This window comes from Lethenteron reissneri, chromosome 3, assembly GCF_015708825.2.
Source record: "Lethenteron reissneri isolate LAM-NWPU_2019-01 chromosome 3, ASM1570882v1, whole genome shotgun sequence".
In the NCBI taxonomy this organism is placed as follows: domain Eukaryota; kingdom Metazoa; phylum Chordata; class Hyperoartia; order Petromyzontiformes; family Petromyzontidae; genus Lethenteron; species Lethenteron reissneri.
Window position 1 is genome coordinate 4525674 of NC_083781.1, and position 21765 is coordinate 4547438.

The following is a 21765-nucleotide window of genomic DNA, read 5'->3' on the forward strand; positions in this document are numbered from 1 at the left end:
GGTTTCGTACCAATTCAACACTTCCAGTCAAAAAAGAGTAAACAAACTATGTCCGTAAAAAAAATGTGCTGACAAGAGATGTTGTGTTTGTTTCGTTTTATTTGTTCATGACGAAATAGCTTTCGCTGTTTAACACAGCTCCTTTGGTAAAGCACCAGCCTCCTCTTCACAAGGCCATGAGGAGTTCATAACCCTACCAGGGTGAACTCAGTCTTGCTATTTGCATCGCCATCGTCTCATCATCACCATCATCGCTATGGTAATCATCATCCGACCAGGATCTAACAAATAAGCGCTCCTGGGTAAATCAGCACGAGTCGCAGCTCATCTCCAGTAGCACGCACTTAGTTCAAGTTAAGTTTATTAAGTTTATTCTGTTTAACCAGGCTGCAATGTCAATAGACTACGATAAGACTCAAATTTATAAAAACGAACAAAAACGAAAATAAATTACAGCAATGAAGCATATATGTTCCAATGCTTGGAGTGAAACAATTCGCAGCCGCCACCGCCGCTCTCCGTCTCCCGGCAGATCCAACGAATGACCACGGTTTTACGTCGCGATTCAATGCAAGAATCATTGTCTTCTTGGTTCTTTCGGTAAAGTCACGTAGAAGGGAAGTAATAAAATAATAAAAATAAAACATAATAAAATAATTCTCACGACGTTTCGGCCACAACGCAAGCAGCCGTCCTCAGGTGAAGACCAGGTCTGTCGGGGAGACAGCGTCTGAATGAAACACCACCACGCTCGGAGCATATATTTAAGCTGGGTTGGAAGGGGGGGAAGGGCGCCTTGACAAAATAATTTGCATATCAAGAGGAATTTAGCATATTTATGGGAAATGCAGGTATGTGATTAGTACAACTTGTGAAATGCGTACGAGGTGGGTGGGGGGTTTTCAAAGTCATATCATTGTGTTTGCTCTTTACCGTCGGGGTGGTGTATTTGTCGCATTGGGAATTCCTTTCGTTTGATCCGCGAGCCTCAATGCAACATTAGGAAATGTCAAATGTCATATTAGCATAATGCTGAAGGTCATAGGTCACACATAGCTCATCGATCAACACATGGCTCATCGTGAACCCGATTCGTTGCCGTCAGAGCGAGCCCTAAACTCTGCGCGATGAAAGTTACATGAGTAGCTTCCGTGACGAACCAACTTCCGCAGGCGAAATGCGTTTTCTTCTACGGTAATGGAGATGCGTCCGTGCCCAATCAATTCAGGCAGGGTGGCACCGTTGTGCAATTTCAAATCTTGGCCACGGCTGGACTCAGCTTATCACCATCCCCCCCCCATCCCACTAGGGGCAAACACAGTACTGCCCTGCCATGAAAATGTGGAATTCCCACAGCTGGACCCGTACCCATAGAGGAGATAAATAAACACCACCGAATGGGCATTTATTTACGCGTGGAGACGCTTTATACAATACTGTATACAAAAGGTGATACAAATATCGATAATATGGAGGACATGGTATTTTAGAAAACAACATTTTATTTAAAAGCCTCGATACATTTCCCACCAATCTCTTTGAACAATCTCCTGCTATGTTGTGACTTTGGGTCCAACATATCCAGTGCGATTTGCTTACATCACACAATGGTGAGTAAGCTCCGTTGATTAGAAATCAGCGGGGTATCTGTGTATGAATCGCTCTCCACAAGCTACTATTATTGTGCTGTGTAATTGGCTAGGGAATTTATTTTGGACAGGATACACCACCCATTGACAATCTATTTTACAAGGGTGGCAAGTTTCCAGCTCACTTTCATTTTGTTTCACCGAGTGAGAACTCAAAGAGCCCGGGATGACTCTCATTTGCGAAGTGACGAGGTCACTCAAACTACAAATGCAAAACACAAGACAATTAAAGTACTGTACCAGCAATGAAGAAAATTAGAAATCGGAGGAAATGCAAATGTGTCACATGAGAACCAGAAAATATTGCACAAACATGCTCTGATAATTAAATATATATTTAAATAGCATTACATTCAATATATGCATTGTCATATTCTTTGGGTCTTTCGATGAAGTCACGTAGATAGGTTGAAAGAAAATAACAAAAAATAACAAAAAACTACGATGTTTTTCTCCTCCTGATGACGATCGCTTGTGTTGTGATCGAAACGGCGTAGTTTTTTGTCATTTTCTTTCAACCTATCTACATGACTTTACCGAAAGACCCAAAGAATATGAATTGTCCTTGAAACTGATTTGTCATACGCCGGAGACAACCTTTATTGCCAGAAAGGGTAAAACCTATTCTTATGTTTAATCATCTTGATACCGATAAAAGAGAGATCCAAAGGATATCTAACTGATAAATCACTGTTACATAACAGAACAATTTGGTGATGCTGCTGCTGGGTTGGCGGTGGTGCACAGGCACAGTCAACGAACACAAACCTCAACACACTGGTCACCAAAACTGTGGCCTTAAAATATACATATTTAATCGGTGACGTTTCAGGCAAGGGCCCTCCCTCATAGCACATAAATCGTGAGGCTGCACAGACGTGAAGTGGATAAGTGCAGTCTTAGCTTTTATCCAACCTCGTCTCTCTGACCCCTCTCTCCGTGTGCTATTCAAGAAGGGCCCCATTGCCCGGTGTTGTTGACCGAGTGCGTTAAATAATACATTCCGATGTGCTGGAGCAGTAACCAGTCGGCACGTTTTGTGTACGTGACAAACCTTACTAATTGGCTGTGTCAGGCGGTGGTGGTGGTGGGTTAAAGATGCATTTGTATTTATGCGATCAAACCCAAAATACCTTCATCATGAATAATATTGGGCGCGAAAACCTACATTTTTAACCGAGTAAGTCGGTTTTCGAAGATTGTTTTTAGACTGATCGTGGGACTATTACAGGCATGAGAGGCCAGGGTGAAATATGCACAACTGCATACATACGGACATACAGTTCGCGTGATTTGACTACTATTTAACCGCGTGTAACTTTCAACTGATATTCCAGCAAAGGCACAGGCGGGCAAAGGTTTACGCTCGCAAGCGACGTCACAGCCCTTCAAAGTTCACTTTACATTCACGAACGACGCACTTCAGTAATTTTACTACAGAAATTGGCAGTGGCAATTGATCATTGGCTTATTTAATCGTGACATTTACCACTTTTAATTAATGTCATATATAGCACACCACGGCTAAACACATTGGAGAAATGCACTTTTTGTTGAAAAATAAAGTTATGAAAATTTGGCCATTTTTGGCCAAAAACGGACATAGTAACCACTCCGGCTATCTCGCCACTTTAGATATTAAAAGTCACAATAAAGCACGATGAATAAATTCTGCCCACCCTTTGTCATTCCACTGCCGTATTGAGGCTGCTCTCGACGACGCTGCGTTGGGGTGTGGGGGGTTTGCGTGACCATACTTCCCCACGCCGGCCTGTGGAGCCCAAAACCGATTCTGTCATCGTTCGCCACCGATGATGGCCGTGGCTGGGAATCGAACCTCGGTCCTTCAGGTGCGTTAACCACTGCGCCACCCACGCTTCCGCCCCCCGAATGACAGCACCGATCCGTAACCACCTGAATAAACACCGTTTCAAATGGCGGAATCTTTAATAGTGTACCGTAATTTATGACTAATTTGAATGTACGTCCATTTCCCAAGTCACCAATTCCACAAACTGGCGTCCGATCCGGCCTGCGAACGCCATGCCCACTTGAATAGCGTGCACAACCGCAGAAAATCAGCAATGCGCGTTTTACAAGTGCTAATTGTGCTTTGTTTTGGAGTTTTATTATTTGTTTGCACCTATCCTTGTCTCAAGGTCCATGAGCATACCTTTGATAAGATTTCTCACCCGGCTATCTGTCGGTGGGAGAACAAAACACATAATAAGCCTGCAATAAACAGCTGCACAAAATTGGAAAAAAAGTTCCGAGTTGGTAACTCCTTTGTTAACCAAAGCAGTCTATGGTAGTTGTGCGTAGTAGGGTAGCCGCGATCAAATGTTTCACGATACGATACAAACTTAAACTGCACTAACATGACGGTTATCGCAACATCAATTGTCATCGACATATGTTTAGGTCACTCAACAAGAAGCTGCTGTGCCCGCACATTTCCCGCTCGTTGCGATGCACAAACTGCGAGGTGCATTGTTGTGGAATGAAACACGGAGCGGCGAAGTAGCCTCACATCGGCGCATTCGCCGTATGTTGTGCGGGTTTCACGGTTCAACTCCAGCCGTCACCCTACCTCATTAATACCGTCTTGTGCGCATTAGCCGTACAAATAGCATGTGCCGTCTGCATCACAATAATCCCGTAACGGCATTCGCAAAAGACTGGTGCCGTTTTGTGCCAGCGTCACGGTCCAGGATTTGCCAAACCAACTGCAAATGACTCCACTGGAATATACGAAGCAATCATCACGACCATGGCGCAGTGGTCTCGGGCTGTGAAGTCCATCAGGCTCACTGGTTGCCCTGCACGTGCTGCAGGAGGAGGAGGCTGTCACGTGGCTCTGTGGCTACGTGGGCTGACATCCACTCGCAGTAACATCGACACACATACGTAACCATGTATTTATTTCCCTTGCGTACCTGGTGCCCTAGCTGTGTGAAAGCCACGTGTGAAATCAGTGGCTAAATAAATAAAGAAAAAAACGCCACTTTTTTCACATTTCTTGCTGTGGATTTCACACCTGATGATGATTGCTTGTGTTGCAGTCGAAACGTCGTGAGAATTGTATTGTTTCGTATTTTTATTATGTTATTATTTCCCTTCTACGTGACTTTACCGAAAGAACCAATAATATGAATCCCTGCAGTCATGAAAGCTTTAAATAAACAAATAAATTTAAGTCGCGCCACACTACTGTGAAAGCTTGGCAGGCCCCTCCTGAAATCGTAATCATAATTTTAGTCATCGCCACACCATGACGACCCTGGTCGCGAGTGTGCTCACCGAAAGAGCTAGACGACAAAGTGATGTCAACTTGGCTTTCTGCAGTCACAGGTTTTTTTTCCTTTCATAAAATAACACAACATACTCAAACACAAAACACGTTAATACGGACAAAAACACACCCCCGTGTAATGGTGTGTTCACAAGCCAGGCATCATCAAGGGCGCTAGAAGCCTGAACACACCTGCTGTGTAGTCTTGGGTCGGTGGGCTGACATGGTAACCTAGGCTGCTCGCACTGCTGGCTCAAAGCACTTACACGGGGCTGAGTGCGATGCAGTGAAGCTCCCATTATCTGTAACCCCTAAAACCCGCATCCTGGAATCGATACACCCAAAATCCTATTGTCTGCTCGACAATGGTTTTCCGATATCCGAGCCATTACCGACTAAAGCGGCTGAGCTTATTCTTGCTTCACAGTGAAGACGCGAGGAGTAATTTGTGCGGATAACCGCGGATAATAGGATGCACCCCCCCGTTGCCCTCGCATCAAATCATATGAGAGCAGTTTTACTCGATTAGAAAGCGAAAAAGCCACACAGCTACCCCCAATGCAGGTGATGATATGTGTACCGCCTGAAGCCAATTTAAGAGAACCCAATTAATGTACAGTCCTTCTCTCTCTTCCCACCCAACCCCTTCACGGAGGCCGCTGGGTCCAATAAATTCTGGCGGCGTCAGCGGCAGCCCACCACTGTTGATAACATCATCGTCGTCACATCCCATCTGCTGCGGATGTTTCAACGTCATTCCCTCTCCATTCTAATGCCCCCCCCCCCCCCATCGGTCCATCTCTTTCTCGGTCGTCCCTCGCCTCTTGGGACGCCCGCCACTAGCGTTGGCCACTACTCTCGATGCATTGCGCTTATTTAAATGAAAGAGTAGCGTATTCCACCAAATGTGTGTTTTTGCGGTAAAACATCCAAGCGCTAATGACCGTCATCTCAGCGGGCAGAGCCCCGTGCCGTCGCTTATTAACCGCACGGAGAGATGCGACCGTTCCCATCCGCATCCTTTACATTTCCAGGAGAATGAACCGTTACATAAGAGGATGCCATACATGGGAGGTGGCTGGAGAGAGGACTGTAACGATGCAGCGATGCGTCTGTATCCAAGCACTCGGGCAGCTTCGCAGGAAACCTGTATATTTTGAGTGTACGTATGTATCTTCTTGGTTCTTTCGGTAAAGTCACGTAGAATAGAAATAATAAAATAATAAAAATACAACATAATTAAATAATTCTCACGACGTTTCGGCCACAACGCAAGCAGCCGTCCTCAGGTGAAGAACAGGTCTGTCGATAAGACAGACTCTGTCTTATCGACAGACCTGTTCTGGCCGAAACGTCGTGAGAATTATTTTATAATGTTTTATTTTTATTATTTTATTATTTCCATTCTACGTGACTTTACCGAAAGAACCAAGAAGATGAATCCCTGCAGTTACGAAAGCTTTAAATCGAAATGTACGTATGTATGTTGATACTCCTGCTGTTATGGAGTGACTCATGCTGCCAGCTATGGCTGCAAAGTTTGGTCGTACATGTTATGTATATCGTGTATTGTTAAATTTGAATCACAGTTCCTATGATCACTGTTACGTTGTTTTTAGAGCTTTATTTTGGTGATTTATAAAACGTTTTGGATTAGCCATATTTGTTTGTTGTTGTACAGAGTTAGACTGATGACTTTAATCTAAATTCTCTCATGGTTGTTATTGTTTGACTTGCATCCCACTGGGATTTTGGCACACAGCGTTGATATACGGCGCTTTTTCTGGAAGACTTTGCTGTTTTTTCCTGGATTTTTCTGTTGCACGGAGTCACTTTAAGATGTCTCTTGTTCGTGTTTTTGTTTATTGCGGTTGCATCCGATTCAAGAGCCGAATAACTCACAGGGCTATACCTAATAAATAAACTGAACTGAACTTCTTTCGCACCATGCGTAAACAGCGTTAACCGGAGGTGCAAGGGAAGAACAACGGGGAGGTGCGGGTTTTCAAGCAAATATAGACAATGGGTCTCGGTCAATCTTTTCTAATAACTATTAACTTCATTATTATTCAATGTCTGGAAATTTTGCTATTTGCCCTCACAAAGCTCCTTCGGCTAAAAAAATTATGGGTAGAACAATTCATTCCCCCCCCCCCCCCCTCGATTCAGGTGTTGCGAATCAATTGAAGGATAATTTTTCCTTCACATTGCGTTGAATGGTAGCGCCCCAAAGTGGCCGCAGGGGTGACTTGTGCCCGTTATATACAGACACGTACGAATTGAAAACCGGCATTGATTTCCTTACGTGTGAAATTCGACGCGTGCGTCGTGCGCTTGTGAATAGGCGCGTCATGCCGCTTGAGAGAGCACAGACGACTCGGTCATGCAGGGATTTCACACATTTACCTACACGTGATTCAGTGAGTCTCCCAGGCACTGTTCAAAGCTGACTGCACAGCTTGGGATGCTGGGAGCAGCATCCTTTATCTTCGAGTAGAACTGCATTTGGGAGGAAGTCTGATTGTCCATAGAAAACCAACGCATTGTGTGAGGCAAGCACGACAGCGGTAGCCAACTGGCTTGACTACCTCCAATGTGCACCAGTCTCAATAAATATTCTGATTCCGAGTTGCCTGGTGGGTGGGAATATCACATACAGCATGAAGCGAGAGTTCACAATTCAAGACTCAACATTTAAATGGCACCATTCTTGTCACAAGCATAGCGATTCCATAACCGCACATCTGTGCCTGCAAACAATAAGACAAAGGTCCCCCATGAAGCCTTAGCAAACTGTTGGGGTAAGGCCGGCACAGCATATGAGGGAGTGGGTGGCCAGCGTCACACCTGGCCGCATCTGTCTCCCCAGTGGCGATGACTACACACTGCACAAGGTACTCATTTCAGGCTGAGTCAACCTAGGGGAGGCCCAGGACCGGTTCAAATAATCATCACTTTTTGAGCGGGAATTGAACCCATGCTGCCGGGTTCATAGCGTGGCGCCAACCACTGCACGACCGCAACTAATCAACACACAAACACACCATACTGCGCATCGTATTTACTTTGGTATTCTACATGAAAATCTCGCACGTCAACTCTAATTTAAACACATGGGACAATCAAACACTTTTTTTTTAAGGCCCGCAATGCAATTCATTATGCAGCCCATGGGGTGCTGTGTCACTGCCCTGTTGAATCTGGCAGCGTAGCGGTAAATTGATCAATGAGTAGAACATTACACGTGCTCGGCTTCGATTTGTACGGCTAATTAATGATTTACACTGTTATTTAAGTTTTTTTTGACGGAATTGTGGTGTCATATTAACCTTTGCTAATTTCACGAATTCCTCTCCTCTGCGCAACCCACCGACACCGTGAGGTCAACAACGGCCTCTCTCGTTCCGCCCCTTCCCCTCCCGGCGTCTCTCTTCCCCAAGTTACTGCAACAATAACCTTGCTCAATTAACGAAGCAGCTCTATCTCTTTGAATGGTGCTGTCTGTGGCTGGCGTTTTTGGACCCCTTGGGGGGGCGCCTACGCTCAGCAGCAACCGCGATGACCGCACTTGGGTAGCTTGCACAATAATTAACACTTGTCGCAATAATTAACAATGCAGAATCACAAGTAGTCAAGAGTGCGTCGCTCACGGAAGCCCCCCGTGACCCGACCAGGAGGAGAGGCTGCATCGATCCAGGCACAAATAACGACTCTGCATCGGCCCGGCCAACACGAGTCCGATCGAACGGTGAAAAACCCTGACGTGGCGATCGCATCTCCAAGGGTCGTCTCCCCGCCAACCGCCCACCGCGAAATCCCCTGCGTCACAGCGAGCGCACGTGGCCATTCCATCTCAAGCGCATTCCTTGGGCCGCCGTTCCGTAATCGGTATCTTGTCCGTCGGCAATTTTTTATTCGGCGAAATTCAGAGAAGGGGAAATGTGGGGTTAAGGCTGAAACATGCCGTGACATTAATACAGATGGCATGATAAGAACGTCACGCAAAAATACGCAAATTATGTAATCGTAATGTGAAAATAATTCAAATTGCTCGAGGGGGAATAATCACAAAATGCCTAATTGGCACACTGCAATCATGGGGAATAAATAAAATCATTTTATATGCGAAGCAAAACTAAATCTGGCATGTAGCCCTACTGATTGTTGAGGCTAGCACAGCGCAACAAGGAGGTGGTGGTGTGGTCAACTCAATGGCCTTTGTCTCCCAAGTGCTAAAGTTGACATTAATAGTACCATATACCACGTACTCATTTAAGGCCGAGTTAACCTAGGGGAGATCCAGGACCAGTTCAGCTATCACTCGCCGCTGACCTTAGCCGCGGTAAGATGTAAAACTCTGACTCACGCACTCCCCACAATGCAGGTGTGGTTTGGCATGATGTGGTGTGTATGCACACAAGGGCCATCCCGACACGGGAAACATACATAATGGACAAACACCTCAGCCGTGGCAGATCACTGTTACAATTCAGTGGGCTCACATGACATTGACTTCTCCAAGACAGAGGTTCTCTGAAAGCCATCTGGCTATCATGAGAGATTCGTTCATGAGGCGATCCACATATACAAACACAGAGACAATTTCAACCGAGAAGATGGATTCTGGCTTAGCAATCATTGGAAGGACGTAATAAACCATTTCGGATCTTAACTGATTGTGTTCACGTTTACGGTGACTTTCAGACCGCGTTCCACTCACTGGCATGGTGCAGTGTGCAGAGTAATGTATGGTGTCGTAATTGTACAGTAAACATATAGCAGTATGATACACATTAGGGTGGGTAGAATAATACATAGTGTTATATTAAAATGGATAAGGCAGCAACTGCAGCAGCAGCAGCAGCAAGTGCAGCAGCAGCAGCAAGTGCAGCAGCAGCAGCAAGTGCAGCAGCAGCAGCAAGTGCAGCAGCAGCAGCAGCAAGTGCAGCAGCAGCAGCAAGTGCAGCAGCAGCAGCAAGTGCAGCAGCAGCAGCAAGTGCAGCAGCAGCAGCAAGTGCAGCAGCAGCAGCAACTGCAGCAGCAGCAGCAACTGCAGCAGCAGCAACTGCTGCAGCAGCAGTAACTGCAGCTCCCTTTGATGCTGTTAATCCTGCATAATGCACATGCATATGCAGTACTAATCACATTCCTGCATTTCCCATAAATATGCTAAATTCCTTTTGATATGCAAATTCCTTTGTCAATGCGCCCAGCTTAGATATATGCTCCAAGCTCGTGTGCTGTTTCATTCAGACTCTGTCGCCTCGACGGACCTGGTTTTCACCTGAGGACGGCTGCTTGCGTTGTGGCCGAAACGTCGTGAGAATTGTTTTATTATGTTTTATTTTTATTATTTTATTACTTCCCTTCTACGTGACTTTACCGAAAGAACCAAGAAGATGAATCCCTGCAGTCACGAAAGCTTTAAATCGAAACATAATGGACATCAAGTACTGTGGCTAACTAACTATAAATATGAATCAAGTGATTTATTACATTTTGCTACACGAAGGAATTTGTTGTCATTGTTGAGATGGTTAATTCCTTACATTCTCATTTTAAAAAAGCCATTACTCAAAGGTCAACCGATCAATATTGTTCCTATGAATTTGCAATGGTCATTCAGGTTCATTTGAGACCACATTTGTCAATAATCCATAATTTTTGTATGCGAGCAGAGGATTGCCACGTGCGCATTAAATGAACTTATCATTTGGTGGGCTGGCTCAACTGGCATAGCAGTCAGTTTATAAGTTCAATTCAGGATCATCACTGGCTGAGTATGTAATCATCGTTAATCTTATTCATCATCATCAATCTTAGTCATCACGAGCGGCCACACAGAATAGACCCAGTTTCCGGGAACTCCAACAACAAGTGGTTGTTCCATTGAAAAAATATTTTCCACCAGAGGAATGTGGTATTTCTACCACTGCCTCAGAACCCTAGCAATGCAGGTCCAGTGTTTGAAAGAGCACACAGGCACTTTGATGTTGACTTTGACGATCCAGAGCTGTGTTTAGAGACTCAGCGAGCGTCTCGCGGTCATACAGTTTGCTGCATCACATTTGTGTGCCGTCTGCCACAAAGTGACAGAGCACAGGAAGCAAATATTTTTCTCCCTCTGTCCGTGACGGGAAACATGCATTGCGCTAAGTTTCTCTTGGCGGCTTTCATAAATAGGTAACTACCAAGCCGATGTTGTCCGATTGCTCCAAATTTGTATGCCATATTGCGAAAACCATATCTAAATCATGTATGTTTCAAGTACCCTGTAATGCTCCTCCCGTACATGGAGCAATAATATACCTATCTGCCTTACATTAAAAACATGTCATCAAGTGGAGCTTTTAATGACATGCTCATGCATTTACTAGCAAGGCTCAAAGGGCAGTTAAGTCATAACATCACGAGAACTAGCGACACGTCCTTTGTCAATGCACTGCTGGATTAAGACCTCTCCAAGCCACTGGCTCTTTTTAACATGGTTCATGATGCGATCGATAGATTGATAAAGTAATGCTTTCATGAGTAATCTAGCTTCTGTGACATCCTTCACGAGAGTAGGCCAATGCTCGTCAACCACACAGCCCGTGATCCTGCATTTTAATCACGCAGTAATATTGCGCGACTAATTTGTTTAAAAAAGAAATCGCGACAGCTGCCTCTATGTATCAATAAGGAAGCAGATTTCCCTCGCGTGAAAGATAACAAATCTCAAAGGGAACTCATTTGGTTAAATAAAGGGTAATGAATTCAAATTAATTGGAATGATACTGCTCCTCAACAGGCATTTAACAGATTGTAAAGGAAATTAGGTTGAACTTCATTGCACATGCCCACACATACACTCTATATTGCCAGTAACTCTACTGTATAAATATATACAGATTTGCTGTACTAAATACAGTACAAGACTGAAATGGGTATCATAAAAAATGTGCAAATACATGAGAAAAATATAAATAAGATTGTTTGAACACAACCCAGTACTGTTCAGAGTGTTCATAACCTCCTAGGACTATAACGTGGCCCAGCGGTAGCGAACTCGCAACTTGTTGCTAAAGGTTCACGGTTCAAATCCAGTGGCTGCCCCGATTAATACTGCGGCGTGAACTATATTAAAACCTTGATAATACTCTGTGCCGTATGCTTCGCAGTGGACATTAAAGATCCCCTGACGTCATTCACAAGAATCGGCCATTGTGTGCCGATGTCGTGGTCCAGATTTGGCAAATTTTGTTTTATTTCCAATAAATTTCATGTAGATTACCCAATTGGGTTTGCGCATCGCAAGCATCGCCCCCCTAACGGCATACTAATAAAATTAAACTCATCCTGGTCTCTCTTGAGTTCTCACCTGGTTAGACAAAATAAACTTGCAGTTAATGTCAGGTGCAAAAAAACAACAACATCAACCTCAGAGGGATGATGTATGTACGTTGAACTTCTTTCGCACCGCACGTAGGCAACCGTGCTACTCGGAGGTGCGGGGGAAGGACAACAAACTATGGGTCTCTCCGTGTGAGGCAAAGAGTAGGTAATATACCAGTATGTATCATGGGCCCTCCCTTGCCAGTATCAAAATATAAGTTTTAGCCTTTCTGGCAATAAAACAGATGTCCTGATAGTGCATTGTCTTTGTGCTGTTCGCCTTTTGGCGTCCTCTGGTCTAACACTGTTTGAGACTAGGCTCTAAAGAAAGCTGTCTCTGGTGAGGACCAAACAGTTTCAAAGACAATGTATATTACTACCAGAGCATATTTTTTATTTGCATATTCACCACATGTATATATATGGTTAATGCAGAATAACATGATTCCTTGCAAAAGGTTTCAGTTTGGCGTTTTAACATCTTGACACCTAAATTTTTCTTTAAAGCTTTCGTCACTGCAGGGATTCATATTCTTGGTTCTTTCGGTAAAGTCACGTAGAAGGGAAATAATAAAATAATAAAAATATAAAACAATATCTTGACACGTGTCTTATTGCCAGAATGGGTAAAACCTAGTCTTAGACATTGGCCACCGCCAACCAGGATTTGAACTCACAACCTTCCCATTGCGAGCCGCTCGCTCTTCCACCGAGTCACCTGGCCTGAATGTTGGTACATTTCGATCGTATTCGAGCACGTGATCTTATAAGATGGGGGGGGGCGGGGGGGTAGCAGCAGGACATTGTGGACACTCTGTACTATACACGACTGCTTTTTCATTTCCAGTGACCTCATTCCAATCCGTACAAATATTTTTTTTTAATAAGTTACGTGCCCTCTCTACTGGGCATATTTAATAGCTATTGCTGGTTCACTTTTCAAAAGTCCTCGAAACATAGTCCACCTCGATTCATCTTCGGGTCTCCCCATTGCCTTGAAAATCATTTGGTGGAGCAACTCATTTGCTGGACAGTGTCAGCTTGTTTGAAAGCCTCTTTGAAAGTGGTGCCAGTTCCTTTTTATAAATTTGTATATTGTGCTCTTTTGCACAACATTCCGAAGGTACCACAGCGACATTAGAATGGCAAAGCTTTACTTCTGCAGGGCTATGTCCCGGGTAGCAGGGTATAGCACGATAAAATCTAATACAATCGAACCCCTCTCAACGACCACCCCTGTTAACGACTCAACGCTTAACGACGGGCCTCCATACAGCCCAATGCGTAGTGTATAGTAGTGTAGTGTATATAGTAGTGTAGTGTATCGTAGTGTAGTGTATCGTAGTGTAGAGTAGAACGCCTCTTAACGACCACCGCTATTAACAACTAATCGCTAAACGACGGCCCTGCATAGAGCCCAATGTGTCCGCTTACCGACCATTCCCATATTAACGACGGGCTGTTGTAGGTACAGTAAATATTAATCGATGCATTGATTAACCATGTTTCTTTTAACGTGTGTTTAAAATGTTGTTAGTCTCTTCATGTATTAACATCCATTGTTTAAATATGATAAAGTACGTTTATGGGGTGAAAAAGGGTAACTTTCGTGCTATCGGAACGAATTAAGCCTTTAACGTGTATTTCCTATACTCGCTTAACGACCAATTCACTTAACGGCCGGTTTCGTGGAACCGATTACTGTCGTTAAGAGGGGTTCTGCTGTATCGTACCCTACTTTGCTCCCATGTATATGCCCCCACCTACCTCACCAAGCTGCACTGACCAGCGTGGTGAAATTCGGTCAAATAGCCCCCCGCGACCCGCACAGCATCGGGAAGCTCTCATCCAGCAGTGGATTAGTAAATGAGAAGAAGATTGCACTGCGCTAATGACTGCAGTTGCCTTGCTTCTCTGCTGCTGGCCAATACTTTTTGCATCTGAGCTTGCAGCTGGATCAGGCTGCTGTGCGCTTGCGTGAGCGTTACATTGATTGGAGCTTGCAAAGGATTATGGGTGTGTTCTAAGATTCCGTTTGCCTTAGCACACCTTGGGGTAAACTAATTGGCAATGAACAGCTGCACACAGAGATCATCTGCTGAATGATGAAAATGACAGCGATGGGACGGAGGGGATCCATGGTCTGGAGTTTGATAACAACAAAACATGGTCAGAGCAAGTAGCCAAACGAATTAAAAACCCCACCTTGTATACAAGGATCATAAACCATCACGCAAACTGCGGTTATCCTCGCAGCAGCGACTCTTGGCTAGCCATCGCACTTTCAGATGCACTTCTGTAGCCGTCTGGAACTCTCTTCCTTCCGATATTCCGAAGCCACTTGGAGCGATGCACTTTTAAATCATCTCGATTGAAAAGAATTTCTTTTGAATGGCACGGTTGGCTACGTAGAGTGCGGAAGAAGTTCAACATGCATACACGCATCGTGCATCTTGATGTTGTTTACCATTAAGTGTGAGCATCATAACACGACAAGCCCAGGCACAATAATCCGCAACATGATTACTTAACACCTTCAGAAGCATGTGCTCCACATGGCCTTTTCAATCAGATTACAATAAATCACAACTGTAAATTGAATCTATCTTAGATGCTGATCTCAAAAACTGGTAATGCAGTATTATGTCGAAAAATATAATTAAGTAAAAATAATAATACATGCATATATGGCTCTACATGTACGTTTACATTACCCAAACTTCCCCCAAAAACACATCGGACTTAATCGGAGTGTGTAAGCAAGAGGAAAATACCTCAATGTGAGATACATCACAAACTTGTACAAGGTGTCAATGAAGTTACACGAATCTGGTCACATACACACACGCCGACCGATTGATAACTTTTGCTTTAAAATACAGGGGAAATCGGTGTGCTATATAATCCGTCAAACAAATCGTACTTATAATTCCCTTCATCAAGATGCAAATTTTAACGTGGCTTTGGAAAAAAATGTCCTGTGGAATAATCTTGATATCTCTGAAGCATTTATGGCTCCTAACTTATCTTTTTCTCCACCATCCTTCTGCTCCCTGGCTCCTCCAGAAAAGTGGTTGCAATCCCAGAAGAGCTGCACGATAATTGTCAGCAACATTCACACGACCCTGGCAGCCAATACATTGCTTTGTCTTTCAAAAACAACACTGCTAATAATGCTTCTGAGAATGTGTTTGTGTGTGTGTGTGCATAAACTAAGGCTGCTTTCTTTATTTAACCATTTGCATTTTGGTGAAGAGGCCCATACAGTACACGCAAAAACATGTTTTTCTTACATTAAAAATAAATATCGCTCACCACATTTGTCATTTACACTGCCGTGTGTCAAAATATATAAGTATGTTGATATTTAAGGCAATTACCCTTCTCTGGAGCAGAGCAAACGCAAGTGTGTATTTAATTTCAAATTACAATTGCGTCATAACAGTCGTGTCGTGATGCAGGCATGTCGAGTTAACAGCCAGTCAACAGCCCTGGAAGATGACACCGCAAAACTACTTCTGAAGTGAGTTATTTCAACGTGTATTGTCTTAGTTAGCCGGGCAGTGTCCTATGCGGCATGCACGTCAGTTCACAGAATGGTAATGAGCCCATATAGTGGCACACAATGTTTACATTTTATCCATCAGTGTTGGGCTCCGCTAAAACCGGAATGAGCCCATCGTCATTCTGTCGCTTTTGAAAGTCTAATTTAATCCCCTAAATTCTGAGATAACGGCTCAGTACCCTGGCACAGACATCATCCCTCTACGAGCCGTCCCAACAAAATCTGCGCAGCAGACGTACAAGGAGACAGCGTTATTAACCGTGATGCTAGCAGCACAGCGAGACGCATGGAATAGTAAAATTGTCTGCGGTTGGCTCGGTAAGGTGCTTGTCTTGCGTTTCGGAAGCGATGAAACACAACCTACCACGTATGAACGAAATCCCAAAGAACCTTCAAACAGGAGGGGGCAGCTAAACATGACAGGACACGGTGAGAACGACCGCCGGGCAGCTATAACATCAGCATGGCACGGTGAGTGAGTGCAACCATCAACATTCACCTCCACGTTGTGTGTGTGTGCATCCATCCGTGTGTGTATGTACGCCTCCACGTTAGTCCTCCATTCATGCCGCCGTGTCCACGTTGACAGCCTAACGACTGTGATATATTCAGTTTTGTGAGAACACAGCGGCGCTATCGATGTGCGTGATTGTCAAGGCACGAACCAAGCAATTGTTGAACATAAACAACGTGTTGCAGTCTTCACACTGCATAGCGAGGTAATACACCAAAAATCCCACCGTGCAATATGTCGCGTATGCAATAAACGACGTTTTGGGCAATGGGCCCTCCTTCATTTGCACGTTGAAAAAAAATCACGCTATCAGAAAGGTCCCTTGCCAGTGTTATTGACCAAATGTGTTCATTTTTGTCATCGTAAATCGTGCCCCCTGCCAACGGAGCGGCAGCAGCGGCATCGCCAAACCACGTGTGCGGTGCATGTGGGGGCAGTTTAAGGAGACGCCGATTAAGCCCACAAACCTTTTCGTTTGGACACGCGCACGATGTCCCGACGGACCAACAACGCTGACCGACCCGAGCCACGTGTCCACTGAGCTGTCACCCTGGGCCGAGCACACACACACACACTGGTGCGTGTGTGCGTGCTGGCGTTCAGCACGTGTGGCAGTGAGTCTGAAGCACATTGTGGTACTGGGAGTACTGGGAGTACGCGCAGCAGTGCATCCTGGCATGCCCATTGCCTGTGTGTGTGTAAGGTGTGTGTGTGTAAGGTGTGTGTGTGTAAGGTGTGTGTGTGTGTAAGGCTTGTGTGTGTGTAAGGTGTATGTGTGTGTAAGGTGTGTGTGTAAGGTGTGTGTGTAAGGTGTGTGTGTGTGTAAGGTGTGTGTGTGTAAGGTGTGTGTGTGTAAGGTGTGTGTGTGTAAGGTGTGTGTGTGTAAGGTGTGTGTGTAAGGTGCGTGTGTGTAAGGTGTATGTGTGTGTGTAAGGTGTATGTGTGTGTAAGGTGTATGTGTGTAAGGTGTATGTGTGTAAGGTGTGTGTATATAAGGTGTGTGTGTAAGATGTATGTGTGTAAGGTCTATGTATAAGGTTCATGTATAAGGTGTATGTTTGTGTATACGGTGTGTGTGTATAAGGTATGTGTGTATAAGGTGTGTGTATAAGGTATGTGTGTATAAGGTGTGTGTATATAAGGTTTGTGTGTAAGTGTGTGTATAAGGTGTATGCGTGTATATATAAGGTGTGTATATATATATAAGGTGTGTGTGTATATATATAAGGTGTGTGTAATAAGGTGTGTGTGTGTATATATATAAGGTGTGTGTGTGTGTGTGTAAAGTATGCGTATAGCTCTCCGATGTGTCCTTCAGGAACGTCAGCTCCCTGAAGTAGCTCCCAACACGTGGAGCGAAACGTCGGACAGCATGCCGAACACCACGCGTCATTAACGCGATAACGCACGGGAATCGACACAATCGCACAGCCCCCGTTAAAACACAAGCAGCAATTATGCATCTCTCTGCATATGTACACATCACAGATGCGTTATACAGCTGTGTGTGTTCGCAGAGTGCATTCAAGGTATGTACTGTACACTATTCATAGCACTGTGCGCGCCCAATGTTGCCTCTTATAAAGTCTGCCGCTGTATGCACGAATCTGTGGGAATTACCCCGCAGAATTCAAGTCTTGTTATTGTCAACGCAGGGCCTCTTTGCTTTATTCATTCACGTCGCCTGTTCAAGGCGATATCTCAAATGTCTACCGATTGCCCAACGGAGTTGAGACACGCACTGACGGTCAATAACGCAGAGAGTGCACAGATACGCGGGTGTGTGTGTGGTGTGCATCATACACGCATAGGAGGGAATTCTGAGCAACTTGTCAACATGAACGGATTCGAAGATGTTCACCGAGCGTCGCACGCCGCGAAGTTATCATCGCAGGAATCTCGAAACTTCACTTTCTCATGCGCACACTGCCTGTGAAACCCTACCGAACACACACACACACACACGTGTTGTGGTACGCGTGCACCACTACGCGTGTTGCAGCCATCCACCAACACACACACGCGGAGTGCGTGCGTGCGCTTTAACTCAGCCGGGAGCTGTCCGGGACTGAGCTCCGGAAAAACTCCCCAGGGTGGGTTAAGGATGAGGGTAGAGGGGGGGGGGTGTGTCCCCCTCTCCCTCACCCACCGGGAAATATTTCATGCGAAATGAATCCGTGCATAATACGTTGCGTGCCTGTCCGTCTGCATGCACAATCAATGCATCTGTACACGACGCTACTGGCGAAGCGTCGTACTCGCATTGTAAATGTTGTGGCTTGGCTCTCCGACACGCAACCGGTGGTCTGCTGTGCCAGTAACGAATTGGCCACGTTCTGTTGACGTGACAACACTTACCAATTGGCTGTGTCGGGTGGTGGCGGGTTTAACGACACACATTGATATATTTACGCGATCTCACCCGAAAACACACGCACACACAAACCTCTCTCGTGGATGACATTGGTCGCGAAAGCCAGCTCACGTGTCAAGCATGTTGCGTATCATGATAACCTCCCAGATGACCGTGCGTGCGGCACACACGTGTTCGCCGCAGTCGCGCCAAGCATGTTTACCCACGTGTGGAGGAGGAGGAGGGGTGGGAGGGGGGTGTCAGTACTCACTCGCTTTGCCGGCCTTATACTTGTTGATTATCTTCTGCACCGCGGCCACATCTCCGCTCTTGGCTGCCTGGATCAACTCTTGATCTTTTCCCATTGCGACGAGCGGTCCCGGTACGGGTTGTGTGCGTGTGCGCGCACCGTCTACTTTAAAAAAAATAAATGTTATCCAATTAATTGGTAGTAGGCTGGGGCGGTGCGGTGGTGGTGGGGGGCAACTCTTTACTAACCACGCAGATGTCTTCCTGAGGTTGTCAACAGCTCAGCAAAGTGGAACGATCGCGGAATGCCGACGTTCACCATCCCTCGCTTTCACGCGAGACGCACGCATCTTCGTCCTCGTCTCACGGTGCTTTTCAAGTCCCTCTCTCAAAGCGCGTCGTACCGCGTGTCCCTTTAAACGTAGGCAGATTTCTAATTGACGTTGTCGCCGCACCGCCCGTCGTCCTAGACAGTCGCCACACGGTATAAGGGGTTGTTGTATATACTGCCTGGGGCCACAAACCCACAACACCCAAACCGGTTGCCGCTAAGCGACCGGGCTTAAGCCGCTTGCCTGCTCCTCCAAACCGATTCCGATTTCAATTCTTGCCGCTCCGTCTTCCCGTGGCGCCTGTGTCGCTGTCGTCTGTGTGTGCGTGCGCGTGTGTGATTCTACAACAGTACAACTCCCGCTGCCAACGCGACTCCCCCCAAAAAAAGCCACTGCCGCTTCTCCTTTCTTCGTGTTCATCCACCCACACACCTCCGTAGGCACGGAGAGCTTTTGGCAGACCAGCGGGGACTGCCCGCCTCTGCCTGTGCGCGCGTGTGTGTTTGTGAGAGTGTGAGGAGCGAGCGTGTGAGTGTGTGAGAGTGTGTGAGCGAGCGTGTGTGTGTGTGAGAGAGTGTGTGAGCGAGCGAGCGACCGTGCTCGTTGTGCTTGGAGGGGGGTGCCGACACGAAAGCCCAGAGAGCAAAGTAAGCGTCCAATGAGTGCACAGGGGAGGGGGAGTCACGATACGCCTCTGTGATGTGCGTCTGAAACGCACGTGCGCGTGTGTGTGTGTGATGGAGCGTGCGCGTGTGTGTGTGTGATGGAGCGTGCGTGCGTGTGTGATGGAGCGTGCGTGTGTGTGTGTGATTGAGCGTGTGTGTGTGTGTGATGGAGTGTGTGTGTGTGATGGAGCGTGCGTGCGTGTGTGTGTGATGGAGCGTGCGTGTGTGTGATGGAGCGTGCGTGTGTGTGATAGAGCGTGTGTGTGTGTGATGGAGCGTGCGTGCGTGTGTGTGTGATGGAGCGTGCGTGTGTGTGATGGAGCGTGCGTGTGTGTGATTGAGCGTGTGTGTGTGTGATGGAGTGTGTGTGTGTGTGATTGAGCGTGTGTGTGTGTGATGGAGTGTGTGTGTGTGTGTGATGGAGTGTGTGTGTGTGTGATGGAGTGTGTGTGTGTGTGATGGAGTGTGTGTGTGTGTGATTGAGCGTGTGTGTGTGTGATGGAGTGTGTGTGTGTGTGTGATGGAGTGTGTGTGTGTGATGGGGCGTGCGTGCGTGTGTGTGTGTGATGGAGCGTGCGTGTGTATGTGATGGAGCGTGCGTGTGTGTGTGTGTGATGGGGCGTGCGTGTGTGTGTGTGATGGAGCGTGCGTGCGTGTGTGTGTGATGGAGCGTGTGTGTGTGTTTGAGCGTGTGTGTGTGTGATGGAGTGTGTGTGTGATTGAGCGTGTGTGTGTGATGGAGTGTGTGTGTGTGATCGAGCGTGCGTGCGTGTGTGATGGAGCGTGCGTGTGTGATGGAGCGTGCGTGTGTGTGTGTGATGGGGCGTGCGTGTGTGTGTGATGGGGCGTGCGTGTGTGTGTGTGTGATGGAGCGTGCGTGTGTGTGTGATGGAGCGTGTGTGTGTGTGTGATGGAACGTGCATGTGTGTGTGTGATGGAGCGTGCGTGTGTGTGATGGAGCGTGTGGGTGTGTGTGATGGGGCGTGCGTGTGTGTGTGTGATGGAGCGTGCGTGTGTGTGTGTGTGTGATGGAGCGTGCGTGTGGGTGTGTGTGATGGGGCGTGTGTGTGTGTGTGATGGAGCGTGTGCGTGTGTGTGATGGAGCGTGTGTGTGTGTGATGGGGCGTGTGTGTGTGATGGAGCGTGTGCGTGTGTGTGATGGAGCGTGCGTGTGGGTGTGTGTGATGGGGCGTGCGTGTGTGTGTGTGTGATGGAGCGTGTGTGTGTGATGGAGCGTGTGTGTGTGTGTGATGGGGCGTGTGGGTGTGTGTGATGGAGCGTGCGTGTGTGTGTGTGATGGAGCGTGTGTGTGTGTGTGTGATGGAGCGTGCGTGTGGGTGTGTGTGATGGAGCGTGTGTGTGTGTGTGTGTGATGGAGCGTGTGTGTGTGATGGAGCGTGTGTGTGTGATGGGGCGTGCGTGTGTGTGTGTGTGATGGGGCGTGCGTGTGTGTGTGTGTGATGGGGCGTGTGTGTGTGTGTGTGTGATGGAGCGTGCGTGTGTGTGTGATGGAGCGTGCGTGCGTGTGTGTGTGATGGAGCGTGCGTGTGTGTGTGATGGAGCGTGCGTGTGTGTGTGTGTGATGGAGCGTGTGTGTGTGTGATGGGGCGTGTGTGTGTGATGGAGCGTGCGTGTGGGTGTGTGTGATGGGGCGTGTGTGTGTGTGATGGAGCGTGTGTGTGTGTGATGGGGCGTGTGTGTGTGTGATGGAGCGTGCGTGTGCGTGATGGGGCGTGCGTGTGTGTGATGGGGCGTGTGTACGTGCGTTTGGG

The 21765-nt window shown here is 46.6% G+C and overlaps 1 protein-coding gene across 4 annotated transcripts in view; it reads right to left on the reverse strand.

Moving 5' to 3' along the window:
- The window catches only part of LOC133345308 (caskin-2-like), a 418730-nt gene extending 398812 nt beyond the window's left edge, over positions 1 to 19918 (reverse strand). For 3 of the 4 annotated variants that reach the window (XM_061555995.1, XM_061555985.1, XM_061555959.1), the window contains exon 1: positions 19019 to 19918. In XM_061555995.1, the coding sequence (XP_061411979.1) occupies positions 19019 to 19112 (94 nt within the window). In that variant the 5' untranslated portion in view covers positions 19113 to 19918. The remainder of the gene's footprint in view (positions 1 to 19018) is intronic. The other variant, XM_061555976.1, reaches the window with a different exon arrangement.
- Between the last annotated feature and the right edge of the window lie 1847 nt (positions 19919 to 21765).